Here is a 13,149-nt window from a genome sequence, read left to right as displayed (position 1 = left end):
ACCGACTAAATCCCACTCGCCATTTGAAATGTATCCAGATATTTCTGCTTCTTGCATTTGCAAATCCAAAGACCATCCACCGTAAGTCCAGGATCCAAACTTCAATTTACATTTCTGGACATCAAAAGGAAACCAGCGCACATCTATGGAGCAAGAACTCTTGAATATTCCTAGATGGATGTTTCGGATGAAGGGAATATATGTATATATATGAGCAGACATTTCTCAGCAATTCTCTCTCTCCCTTTTGTATAGCTGCTCGCAGGAAAATGCCCCCACCCTCTGACATTTAAAACAACTGATCTGCTTGAAAGTGTTTTTCCCCAAAGCTGAATGAAAATAAGGGTATCAAGGTCAGCACCGTTGTTATCAAAACAGTGACATTCTGTACTCTCTCATTTGAGGATTGTTGTTCATTTCGCTTTTATTTCACAAAACAACATTTCCACTTACACCCAGCCACCCACTCACCCACCACTGAATTATTTCATACACACATAAATGCTCAACCTCAGGTATTTCCAAATGTGAACCTCACAGATCCATTGCAGCTGCAGGAACAAAGGCATCACTTCACATGATTATTTGCAGTTGTGACTGATTCACACCTTCAGTGAATTCAACACACTGAAATGATCTTGTGTGAATTGAGACGCCAGAAAAATTCATATGGTTAGAAAATGAACTCTCATAAGGTTTATTTATGTATGTTTATTGCCTGTCCATCACTGAATGGCTCATGGAATATCACAATTTAAAACAACATACAAACTGTTCAAACTATTTCATTGAAACTACAAAGCTTGATACCATTGCAAGGGCAGCAAAATTGGAGGGCAGCCCAAGCACACCAACAGGGTAAACATCCACTCACCCAAAGCCCTGGGTAAAGAAAAACACTTTGACATGATGCCAAAAACGGTTCCAGGAAGGCGCACCTCAGAAGGGAGGGCGTTCCACAATCTGGGGGCCACCACCACCAAGAAAGCATTCTCACTTGTGCTGAAATCTTTCTAGCTTCTTTTGAATACAGTATTGGGGATAATGTTGAATTCATCTGCTCATTGCAGATGAATTCTGTGACCAAGGTATTTGCATGTGTGTCTATTTCCAGGAAGCATTTCCATCACACCCATAAAGGAGACCCAAGGCACAATGACTAAAGTGGGGAAAGGTTATATCCATTTAAAACATAGCAATATAGAGGATCTGCAGAAAAAACCCATTCACCAAAATTGAACATAGTCCAAGCAGAAAAGTTCCCTAAGGAGGGAGGAATCATCTCCCTCCCAACTGCTGGGCATGTTTCCAGGTGTCTCATGTGACCACGCAGCAAGGGCTCAAGCGAATTCTTCCTCCCTGCTGCCAAGACCTTGGGTCTGCTAACCTGACATGGCTCTGCTGGCTTATCATTCATCCTGGTGCACATGCAAAGCCCACAGGGCATCCCCAATAACCCACCAAGCAAATGCTGTGCAGGGTGGCCAAATAGTGCCCTCACTGCATAAATGCCTCAGGATTTTAGCCTACTAGATCTTTAATTTCTCTTTCCTACTCAAACCAGACACCAGATGGAAAGAAATTAGATGCCATTCTGAATACATTACTCCCAACTGTATGAAGCAGGCAAAAAGAGGAATCCCAAGGCCAATGAGGAGCTATAAAAAAGAAAATCCTACTCAGTCCCTTTTACGGGTGACTAGCAAAACCCACACTGCATAGGGAGGGAGGGTGCCACAGTGAAGAAGAGGGGGGAGTTTGGGGAAGAACTGGCTTATAAATTCACCCCAGGAGTGGGAGAGGTCTTTCCCCAGCACTTTGCAGCCTCCCTGGCTGTCTAGACTTCCTGATCTGAAAAAGGAGGCACTTCATGATTTGACTGACACATGGGCACCAGGAAGGCTGCATAGAGCTGGCGAAATGATTTGAAGAATGAAAGGAAGGACAGTCACAAACACCCCTTGGCCACCTCAAAAGAAAAAGAAAAACATGACACACACAAACAAAATATTCCACCCAACCCAATCAACTAAATTTTCTCTCTCCTTGCATAATTTTTGAATGCAATTTCATTTTTCATTAAATGATGGGGAATGGTTGGGTAGGAAGGGGGGGTTCAGCACAGTACTACCTTCAGTAAAAAGGCAACCACTGATGCTTTGAGTTTTCTCTATCTTGGGTTGCATTTAATCTGAGCCAAAGAAGAATGTCTTTCTTCTTCCATCCTGACATTACTGAGGTGGTGGCAAAAGCTGTTATGGCTTTATAAGGGATTTCTGTCTGCCTATTGTCTGACTGATTCCTGATCTCCTCTTATCATCTATGAAAACACACCAGGTTCCCTGCAAAGCAGAATTTTCACACGGCAAAATACCATTCTTACCTGGGGGGAGATACTGGCAGTATCCTGACGAGTTCACCAAAACATTGGTATGAAATGTAGCATCAAAGCGCTCATCAGCACTAAAATGAATAATGAAGAAAAGCAAATTTAGTCCTTCAGTTTAAAAATAAAGCATGGTTTCCTGCAAGGTGTGAAGCCTGGGTGGTATAGCAGTTTGAGTCTCAGACTAGGAACTTGGAAACCAGGGATCAAATCCTCCCACTTGGCCAGGAAGCTCAATGCCTCTCACCTTTGGGCAGTCATAGAATCACAGGACTGTAGAGTTGGGAGGGATCTCAGGAGTCATCTAGTCCAAAGCAGGCAATGGAGGAATTTCAATTAAACCATCCCTGACTTGTGGTCCATCCAACCTCTGCTTAAAAACCTCCAAGGAAGGAGAGTCCATCACGTTCCAAGGGAGTCCGTTCCACTGTCAAACAGCTCTTACTGTCAGAAAGTTATTCCTTTTTAATTTATTTTTATTGAAACTTTTCAGCATATATTACAATAAAAAACAGACTAGTCTAAATAAAAATGAAAAAAAGAAATAACAAAAAAGAAAAAAATACAAAGCCCTCTGTCAGAGGTAGATCTTAACCCTTGTCTCACACAAAGGGTGTGGCCCCTCCCACCTCTCACCTGGGAGCTTCCCTTTCTTCTCCCACCCTGGGAAATCCTCCCTTCCCTGCCTCTCACGCAGGGCTTTCACCCAACATTCATCACCTTCCTGTGTGCACTCTCCTTAACCCAGAACAGAGGACCTCAAAAAACAAAACATAGGCAAATAGAATGCATAGGAGAAAGAAAAGGCACAAGAAATAAAGAAAAGGGAATAGAAAAGGAATGCAAGAGAGAAGGAAAATAAATAAAGAGAACTTCCGATTCACCATCTGTCAATTATGTGTGTAAGTTATTCAAAGTTTTCACTCCAGAATGGCATCCAGCTATATTCCAAGGTAATATCCAGCTGTTCCTCAATCTGCTAGACAGTATTTTCCTAATCTTCAACCCCATTCATTTTCTTTTCCACACAAAAAGTCCAAAGGGGGCTCTTCAATTGTTATTGTTGCTAAATGTTGAATAGTCTTTTTCCAGTCCAATATAATGGCTTTATCTTCAAGGAATTCCAACACCCATGATTAGGATAATAACCAATAGTTATTTATTTGTTGTATATTCATTCATTTATGCCATATCTTCCAATCCCATTTCCTGTTGGTCATGATTTCCCATCCTTATTTAGAAAAAAAGTTCCTCCCATTTCCTGTTCTTCCATTATTTTTCCAGAATAATTGCCAGAGGCTTGCCAGGTTTTTCCTCTGAAGTCACTCCAACTTATACACAGGATCCTTTCTCTCTCAGCTCGATCTCTGCCATCTCAAGATGTTTCTTACTATCTCTGTCAATAGTTTCATCTCACTCCTCTGGCATCACAACTCTGTCATTTGTCTATTTCACTCCTCCAGGCAGGTGGAGGTCTTCTCCATTCCATCCTCTGCTACCATTTCACTCTCCTGCCCAGGCAATCTTGATCAGTATTTTCCCCCAAAGGCCTGGTTTATTATTTGGTCTGAGCATTTTACACATCTTAGCTCTGAGCTCTTTCAGTTGCTCATCCTATAATTGTCACATGATACCAACAGTGGGATATTGGGCAATATCTTTGCCATATTGGTCTCCACCTTAACCATCTCTGCCTTGAAAACTTGTGTCTGTCTCTTTAAGACAGAAGTGGCTTCCCATGCTCAGGAATGTAGCTTCACTTCTGTAGCCAGCATCCCAAAGAAAGAATGGTTTTCAAAGTAATATAAAATAACCATTCTTAATAAGCAGAGAAACCTTATCCATTTGTTAGCTTTCTTAATCTCAAATAATTAGATACACTTTCGTATTATTTTTCAGCCTGCTGGTTAATGTTAGTTAATGTATGTTTATGCCAGAATTCAATTCGCTTTCTAGGTGAAGTTTAATTGGCAGACAGATTACCCAAATCACAGCTAGTCCCAATTCCAGAAGTAGTTAAAAGAGGGGAGGCTTAGCTGACCTGATGCTAACCTTCAAGACTATTGGTGTCTGGGCACAAACCTATTGTCCTCAGTTTGAAGAACAGTCTTCTTCAGAGCATGTGAGGTTAACCCTTTATCTCCCTATCTCCCTTTATGTCTTGGTTGTCATTAATCACCACATAATTACCATATCTCTGCCAACAACTAGCCAGGGATCTTTTCCTCCTGGAAGTACAGTCAGAAAATTCTTCCTGGTGCCACTCATTATAACCTACCTCACAGGGTTGTTGGGGGGGACTAAATGAGGATGGGGAAAGCATGTACAGTGGTACATGCAGAAGTTGAACAGAATTCGTTCCAGAAGTCCGTTCGACTTCCAAAACGTTCAGAAATCAAGGCACAGCTTCCAATTGGCTGCAGAAAGCTCCTACAGTCAATCAGAAGCCACAGAAGCCCTGTCGGATGTTCGGATTCCAAAGAACGTTCGAAAACCGGAACACTCGCTTGGTGTTTGGGAGCCGAAACGGACAAGTACCAAGCGTTTGGGATCCAAGGTATGACGGTATTGCACTTGAGCTCAGTTGGTAGAGCATGAGACTCTTCCTCTCAGTGTTGTGGGTACAAACCCCATATTGCACAAAAGATTCCTGTGCTGCCATCCCATCAAGTGCCTTTATCTTCCATGAATTTGTCTAATCCCCTTTTAAAGCCAAGTTGTTGATATCCACTAGTACATACTGTGGTGGAAAATTCCATGGTCCAACTATGCACTATGCAAAGAAAGTGCTTCCTTTTGTCTGTTTCATTGGATGACATACACCCCCCTTTGGAAAGATAAAAACCTATTTCTGCCTACTTTCTCCACACCATGCATGGACACTTCTATCATGTTCCCACTTTCTTGCCTTTTTTCTAAATTAAAAAGCTAAAATAAAAGAATTATTGTTGATGTAGTTGCTCCAGCATCCTGATTATTTCTTTTGCATTTTATGCAACTTTTCCAGCTCTCTCTCTCTCTCTCTCTCTCTCTCTCTCTCTCTCTCTCTCACACACACACACACACACACACGAGGTGTGGTGGCCAGAGAACAGTACACAGAGTGTTTCAAGTGTGGTCGCCCCCTACATTTCTTTTGCCCTCTTCTGATTTCACAGCTGGAGAAGCACAGGACTCTTTGAGAAGCTCCGTTAAGAAGAAATTGGTCGCTCTGTATTTCTGGGTATCATTTCCCGAAAAGAATCTTATGGAAGTGGAGCAGATTTAACACACTCACACACATAGGTGGCCTAGCTTGGTCACGCAAACATTTCACTGAAAATCTGGACTGATTTATGAATAGTGCAATAATGGCACCTCATGCCTCTACTTAGTGCATATTAGCTCCTCCTACTCATCCAACTGTTGAAGAGGGTGTGGAATGTTAGCTTCTAATCCAGATACATGGTGGACATGTAAGAAAGTGGCTCAGTTCTGGCAGGGAGTGACAAAGCTGGCATAAGACACTCCTAACCACAGAGGTGACTTGGTGAATTCAGCTTCCATCCACTCTATGCACATGCCATAGCGCTCATCAGTTGGGTGTCTGCTCCACTAATGGGATTGAGAGCCACATGGAGGGGACTCCAAAAAATCAGAGTGTCAACCCTTCAGAAATGTAAAGTGTGGTGGGAGTTGTTAAAGACCCTTATTTCCTTCCCTGTGCTATAAGTCCCAGAGATCCCTGTGAAGAGGGGTTGACTGTTAAACCACTGGGAATTGCAGCTCAGTGAGGGGAACAAGGGGTCTCCTAACAACTCTCAGCACCTTCTACAGCACCCATAATTCTTTGGGGGAAGGCATAAGAGTTTAAAGAGGAATCATTGTGCTTTAAATGTATGGTGTGAATGGGGCCTTAGGCATGATAATCAGAGGCTTTATGTCACTGAACTGCAGTGGCCGAAGACTAACAGCCAGAGAAAATCTTTCCCCCTCCTTCTTTGTGGGCTTCTTAGAGGCATCAGCTTGGTCACAAAGAGAAGAGGGTGCTTGTCAGATCCAGCAAATGCAATTCTTATATAGGATGGATCTATCAATGCAATTAACCATAGTAAACCGAAAACAGAACCTCCGCATACAGGGAGGTTTGAGTACCAGACACTCAGGATAAATTATGAGTTATGAGACCATCTTCAAACAGCTGAAGGGATTTTACATGGAAAATAGACCAGGATTCTTTTCTGCTGCTCCAGAGTATAAAATCCAAACCAATGGATTCAAATGACAATAAAAGAAATCCCAACCAAACATTAGGAAGGACTTTCTGCTGGTAAGAGATCTTTGATAGTGGAGCAGACTCCCTCAGAAGATAATAGACTTTCCTTCTTTGGAAGTTTTTTAACAGAGGTGGATGGCCAGCTGTCAGGAATTCTTTAGCTGTGATTCCTGTATTGCAGGGGGTTAGACTAGATGACCGTTGGGTAGCTTCCAACTCTACACTGTGTAGCTGGGTAGCTTACAACTCTACACTATGACTCTACACTGTCTTCTGCCTGTCAGTCAAAACTGTATCTTCTTACTGTGTTCAAAAGTTGTGTACTTTACTGTGTTTCACTGTCTCAGTATCACTGTAGAGGTTGACCAATGCACAAACCCCCTATGGTATTCCTTCCGTTTTCTTTAACTTGGAGAGAAACCAAATTTACAAGGGGGCAAATGATTTCAACAAGATTAATCTAGAACAGAACACCTGCTCTGAAACATCTGTTAACCCATCTCACACCTGAAAGGTTTCAGAGGACTCTGATTTTCTCTCCTCCGAAACTTATCTATGCAGAACCCAAGCCATGACCCAAATGCTTAAGCTTAAAACAGCCATTGGACTTGATAGATGGACATGGTAGGCACAGTGAACCTTAGAGCAGGGCTCATCCCAAATCATTTAACATAAAGCACACTGCAGGGAGAGGTTCTCAGAGTATATCAAAAGCAAAGTGGGTTTGTCAGCTTTGAGAGAAGGAGCATTCAGGAGGGTGACAGAAGACCCATCTTCTCCACACACAGTGAAAGCAATATTACGAGTCAACACCACCTGGAAGAGCAACATTAATCAAGTGGGTGGATGGAAGGAGGAGGCAGGCGCAGCTGCAGCTGACATATTGGCTATTCTAAGTAGATGGGAAACCCAAATAAAGATTCTCTTTGAGATGGAGAGAAGCAATGTGGTTTCTTTGTACCCAGCAGGGATGCATTCAATCAACCAACAGACATATGGCAAAGAGAATTGAAACCTCCACAAGGCAGCAGGGTGACCACAGAGTTATGTTGCACCACAATGGATGAAAAATGGTGGAAGAAAAGCATACTTTTGATGTGGTGCAAAAACAGATGTCTTGATTGTTTTATCCTTTCAGTCTTGGACCTGGGACATGGCAGGAGACGGGAAGATAATGTCAGTTGCTCAGGGCCTTTGGCATGGTTCCTCAACTGCAGTGTCCAATCAACAGTGCTTCTAGTCTTGGACACAGATCCTAGATAAGATGTGCAGCATTCTTCAAAGCCCTGTTGAGCCAACGCGGTGCCAATGCTAGAGGGTTGGGCTTCGATGGGAGAAGGGGATAGGTAGAAATGTCCAGTACCAATTTGAAAAGTTTTAGCAGAGGCAGGAAGGAATCCATCCTCCTCTATCTAAAACAGGGATAGCTTATGCATATCATCCCTGACCATCTGCCTTGACAATGGCCATGCTGGCTGGGAATGACAGGATGTTGGAGCATCTGGAGTGTCACTGGTTCCCCAGCTTTGGTATTAAGATGGCCTGGGGAACCTGTGGCTCTCCAGATGTTGCAGGACCCAAGGTGCTATACATGGTTCTCCCAGTCCTCATTTAATCCCCACAACAACACTGTGAGGTAAGTTAGGAGGAGACAGAGTGACCAGCTCAAGGGCCCACCTTGTTCCCAGGGTCCCCACATTCAAATTTGCACTAAGTAGCTTGTTGCCTGACTGCAGCTGAGGTTTTTTTGTGCACCCCACCAAGCTGAAAGGGACTTGTTTCTCTGTAGAGGGCAAGGGATTGCTGTCCAATCCACTCGCAGCCTAAGATGAAGGATGAATGGGAATCTTAAAGCAGCCTCACCCCCACTTGCACTGTGGCACTTTCACTTTCACCAAAGGTAGCATGTAAAATCATACGAAAACTAACAGGGGCTTTTCATCTTCAGCTATTCAAAGCCAGTAATAAATTAAAAAACGGTTCAGTGCAGAACACAGATTCCAGATGAATCAAGGGCTATGCTGCTATGGAAATGTGTTGAATTGCTAAAGAGAAGCAGGGATCCCTTTGATCCTGCAAAGGCTACCCAAGAAGAACTGACATCCCCAAAAAGCTTATATTATTCTATGTTTTTACTCTAGCCAAGGCAGGACCAAAGAAAGCAAATTTTCTGTATCCTCACAAAGGCAGGCTCCAAATTATAATGCAGTTCTGGTAGTTCACCTTTAAGGATGTTAGCCAGGCAGTGCCTGCTCCAGGTTTAGGGTGGTCCTTGTCTTCAGGGACCTCCCATCCTGAGCAGACTGTAGCTGTAGCTCAGTGGTAGAGCATTTGCTTTGCATGCAAAAAGTCCCTGGAGAGTACAAAGGAACAAAAGAGTGAAAAGCAAGAAGACAAGCGACCTGGGAATATTTAAGCACCCTGTCAAGCTTAATCCCACTCTCAGACATGCAGTCACAAGGCAGGCACTTCTCTCCAGCGCATAAATATCAGTCACTGTGCATGGATACAGTGTCCAGCTTGGCAAGATAAATGAGCATGGACAGCCATGAATGCAGAACATCATTTCCAAAGGGCAATTTGCCAGCTAAACAGCAGGAGATGAGAAGGCAGCTTTGGGGAAGCTATGGCATAAGTTTTTTAATGATGTGCCTCAGATGTTTTTATATATGTGCACACACAGAGGGAGGGAGAGAGCTTTGCCGTTTCTCAGCATTCAGCAAGGAAGTTTGAAAGAGCACAGGGGTTCCATGCTGAGCACCCAACTCTTGCATCCCAATAACTGCACTTCCCATCTACCAGTATTTGCAGAAGCACAACCTGTACACGGTGGTGGAGAGCAGTGGGGGCAGGGGCGCCACCCAAAGGGGTGGGGTGTGAGTTCTGGGGGCGGGGCGTGCCACCTGTGGGGGCAGGGCGCCCAGCGTGGGGGGGCAGCCACTATGGAACCCCACCGGGATCGTGCTGCCCGGGGCAGTGTGCTCCCCCCATCCCCTCTTCCTCCACCAGTGCCTGTACATGTCACAGGAGCGATCAGTATAGATCTGCTAGGCTTAGAACTGCTGTAGCTGCCCTCCAAGCTGAAGGTTTGCTGCCTCTATAAGGGATTTCCAACTGCCAGGGGGGGTCACATACCCAGATATTTAAAGCTGGAGCGTTGTTTGATCATGTGTCCATTTAAACCATGGGTAGGCAAACTAAGGCCCGGGGGCCAGATCTGGCCCAATCACCTTCTAAATCTGGCCCACGGGACTTCCAGAGGCGGCGCGAACGGTAATGGCTGCCCTCTTCTAACTAGGAGAGGGAAGCTCCGCTGAAACGGGTCGTCCGCTACAGCGAAGCGGAGACCCACATCGGAAAACCGCAGGCGGCAGAAGCCTGTGGTCTTGGGACCCGGCGGGCGCCAGGAGCTGCCCCCAAAACGTTGAAGGAACCCCGTAAGGGGCTCCGGATCGCGGAGGGGGTAGCAGCGCTGAGGGTCGTTCCACAATCAACGGAGCGAAGCCGCGAAGCTGTTGCCGGTGAGCGCTGACCTTTCTTCCTGGAATTTGTGTTTCGGAAAGCAACAACCCGTGAGTAACAAGGACTTTTAAAATTTTTAAAGATTTAAAAGCTACGGAATTTGGCTGAAAGCGGAGTGACGAAAAAAAGGAAGTCCGTCTTCCGCTGCTACTGAACTTCAAAGCAAAGAGCAGGAGGAGTGGAAGCAGAGAGTGAACTTTTAACCTAATGGATCTGAGCACCCACTGAACCTCTTTTGAAGCAGAATAGGACTGTAAGCATTGGATTTTGTGTTTCTGATTTGGACTGTGATATCTTCTCCTATTGGAATTACAATTTAAGTAAAAAACCCAGGTGCTGGAACTGCCTGAGTAACTGTAGCAGTCAGTCTGCAGATCTGGATACTTTGAATATAAACTTGGAAACAATCTGAGGGGGTCTGGAATTGCTACTTTGAGGCACCATTTGGAATACCAGCAAGCACTATTTGAGACATTGTGTTCTTTTAATACCAACTCTGCTAAAATTTATTATTTGAAGGTTCTTGGACATTAATTCTGATTTTATGAACTTTATTGGAATTGATCTCTTCCCGAAAGACATTTTAAGCTCCCCCTAGAGGTCTTGGAATTTACAGCAGTGGCATTGTTTGACTTTCTCTTTCCCGGCCTCCTGTTTGACTGTTACCATCTGGGCCGTCTCTTTCCCATGGGAATAACTCAGCTTGACCTTGACTTTTAGATAACTTTGGAATGAGTGGTGCAAGAAAAAAGGAGCCTAAAGAAAAGGAATCTAGAGTAAGAACTAGACAAACAACCTTAGCCACAGCCTTACAGTCACGTAGATCGTCTGTGCCTATCTTGCTTTCTGAGGAAGAAGCTGTATCCCTGCCACGGGCAGGGGAAGGAGAAACTGAGGAATTACAATTGGAAGATATGGCCTCAGGAACAACTGCTTCTATTTTAGAGAAAATCTATGAAAAATTGGAATCTTTGGATAAGAGAGTGGAATCTTTGGATAAAAAAGCTGATGAGCAAACATTTAAAATCGACCAAAACACAGAATGTTTAAATAGACTAACTGGACAAGTGGCACAGAATGCACAAGCAATTGGAGAATTGAAGGAGGCTACAGGTGAAAATCGGAAATTGGCTGAGGATACCAGCCAAAGACTCGGAAAGTTAGAAAAAGAGGTGAGACCACTCAGTAAACAAGTAGGTGAACACCAGACCTACCTTTCTATGATTGAATTGCGGAACAGGGAGACTAATTTAAGGATAAGGTCGGTCCCAGAAGTGGAAGAAGACAACTTAGCTGAGTTTCTGACCAAAATATTTCCCAAGTTCTGGAACTTAGAGGAAAAAGACTTTAAAATTGTATCAGCTTTCAGGCTTGGAAGACTTATAAAGAAAGACAAACCCAGAGACTGCTTGATAACATTGAGAGCAAAGGAGGAAAGGGACAAGATCCTGGGCCTGCACTACGGAAAGTCACTGGACATTTTGGACAAAAGAATTGAAATTTACAAGGACATTCCTAAACAACTTTTGGATCTTAGATCTGAGTACTTGGAACTAGCAAAACTGTTGAGGAGTAACTCAATCATCTTTAGGTGGGACTTTCCTCAAGGATTATCCTTTACTTTCAGAGGGAAGAAGATTAAAGTTAGAACATTGGAAGATAGAGATAAATTTCTAAACGTGTACGGAGAGGACCTTCAAAAAGGACTCGGATTACCCTCAGGGCCTGGAGCACCAGAGGCACCGGCACCCTTGGATTCTGAAGACCCAGTGAACAAGGTACCACCCCCAGAAAAATAACCAGATTTATTCAGGATGTCTCTGCAACTGTTGAGTTGGAATATAAATGGCTGTAATATTCCGGAAAAAAGGAGGAAAATTTTTCATATATTAAAAATGGAACAATTGGACATTATTTGCTTACAAGAAACACATGTGACTAGGCTCCATAGAAAAGTGTTAATAAACAAAAGACTTGGCCAGGAATTTATATCCTCGGACACAGTAAAGAAGAGAGGCGTGGTGATTTATGCAAAAGAGAGCCTGTCACCTAAATTTCTATTCAAAGATGAACATGGAAGAATTTTGGCAATCGAAATACAACACCAAGGAGAGAAGATTCTGTTATTAGGAATTTATGCACCAAATGAAGGAAAATCGGAATTTTATAAGAAGTTGCATGAGACTATGCTGGAGTATCTGGACTATGACAACATCATTATGATGGGAGATATGAATGGAGTCGTATCAACTTACATGGATAAGTCACAAAGCCAAAATGTTACGAAAGATGGCAGACTACCAAAGACCTTTTTTGAAATGACAGACAATATGGACTGGATTGACATTTGGAGAACGAAGAACCCCTTGGGAAAAGAAGGAACATTCTTCTCTGAAGCCCAGCTGACTTGGACAAGAATCGACCAAATATGGATAACTAGAGGTCTGGCACCCAAGGTCAGGAAAGTGGAAATCTGCCCAAAGACCTGCTCCGACCATAATGCACTGAAAATGGACATGACATTATTACCAACCGGTTCCTTTAGATGGAAGATGAATGACAATTTGTTTAGAGATCAGGAGATTATTAAGAAGGCCCAAAAAGTTTTGAAGGACTACTTCGAGATAAACATGAACACTACGGTGGAAAAAAGAATCATTTGGGACGCAAGCAAAGCCGTGATGAGGGGGTTCTTGATACAACAGAATGCTGTAAAAAAAAGAACACAAAATGAGAGGAAAGACAAGATCTTGGAGAAAATTAAAGAGTTAGAGAAGAAGTTAAGATCGAATCCGAAGTCACAGCCGATTCTGAGAGAAATTAAACTCCATCAGGCACAATATTCTAAACTGATGAACCAGGAAATAGAGTGGAAGATCAAACTAATGAAACAAAAAACCTTTGAATCAGCAAACAAATGTGGGAAACTGCTGGCTTGGCAGTTGAAGAAGAGACAAAAGTTAAATGTAGTCACAAATCTGGAAAT

At 43.4% G+C, this 13,149-nt stretch overlaps 1 protein-coding gene and 1 long non-coding RNA gene across 6 annotated transcripts in view; both read right to left on the bottom strand.

Moving 5' to 3' along the window:
* LOC310831578 overlaps positions 1-13,149 on the bottom strand; it is a 537,457-nt gene that overhangs the window by 457,233 nt on the left and 67,075 nt on the right. The window lies entirely within an intron of this gene.
* CHRFAM7A (CHRNA7 (exons 5-10) and FAM7A (exons A-E) fusion) overlaps positions 1-13,149 on the bottom strand; it is an 80,863-nt gene that overhangs the window by 15,998 nt on the left and 51,716 nt on the right. For 4 of the 5 annotated variants that reach the window (XM_083712220.1, XM_083712223.1, XM_083712224.1 and 1 more), the window contains 2 exons: positions 2,384-2,463; positions 3-170 (listed from right to left, as the gene is read on the bottom strand). In XM_083712220.1, the coding sequence (XP_083568346.1) occupies positions 3-170; positions 2,384-2,463 (248 nt within the window). The remainder of the gene's footprint in view (positions 1-2; positions 171-2,383; positions 2,464-13,149) is intronic. The other variant, XM_083712222.1, reaches the window with a different exon arrangement.

This window comes from Podarcis gaigeae (genome assembly GCF_964106915.1).
Source record: "Podarcis gaigeae genome assembly, chromosome: 14".
In the NCBI taxonomy this organism is placed as follows: Eukaryota; Metazoa; Chordata; class Lepidosauria; order Squamata; family Lacertidae; genus Podarcis; species Podarcis gaigeae.
Note: the sequence above shows the minus strand (reverse complement) of the source record. Positions and strands in the feature narration are given on the sequence as shown.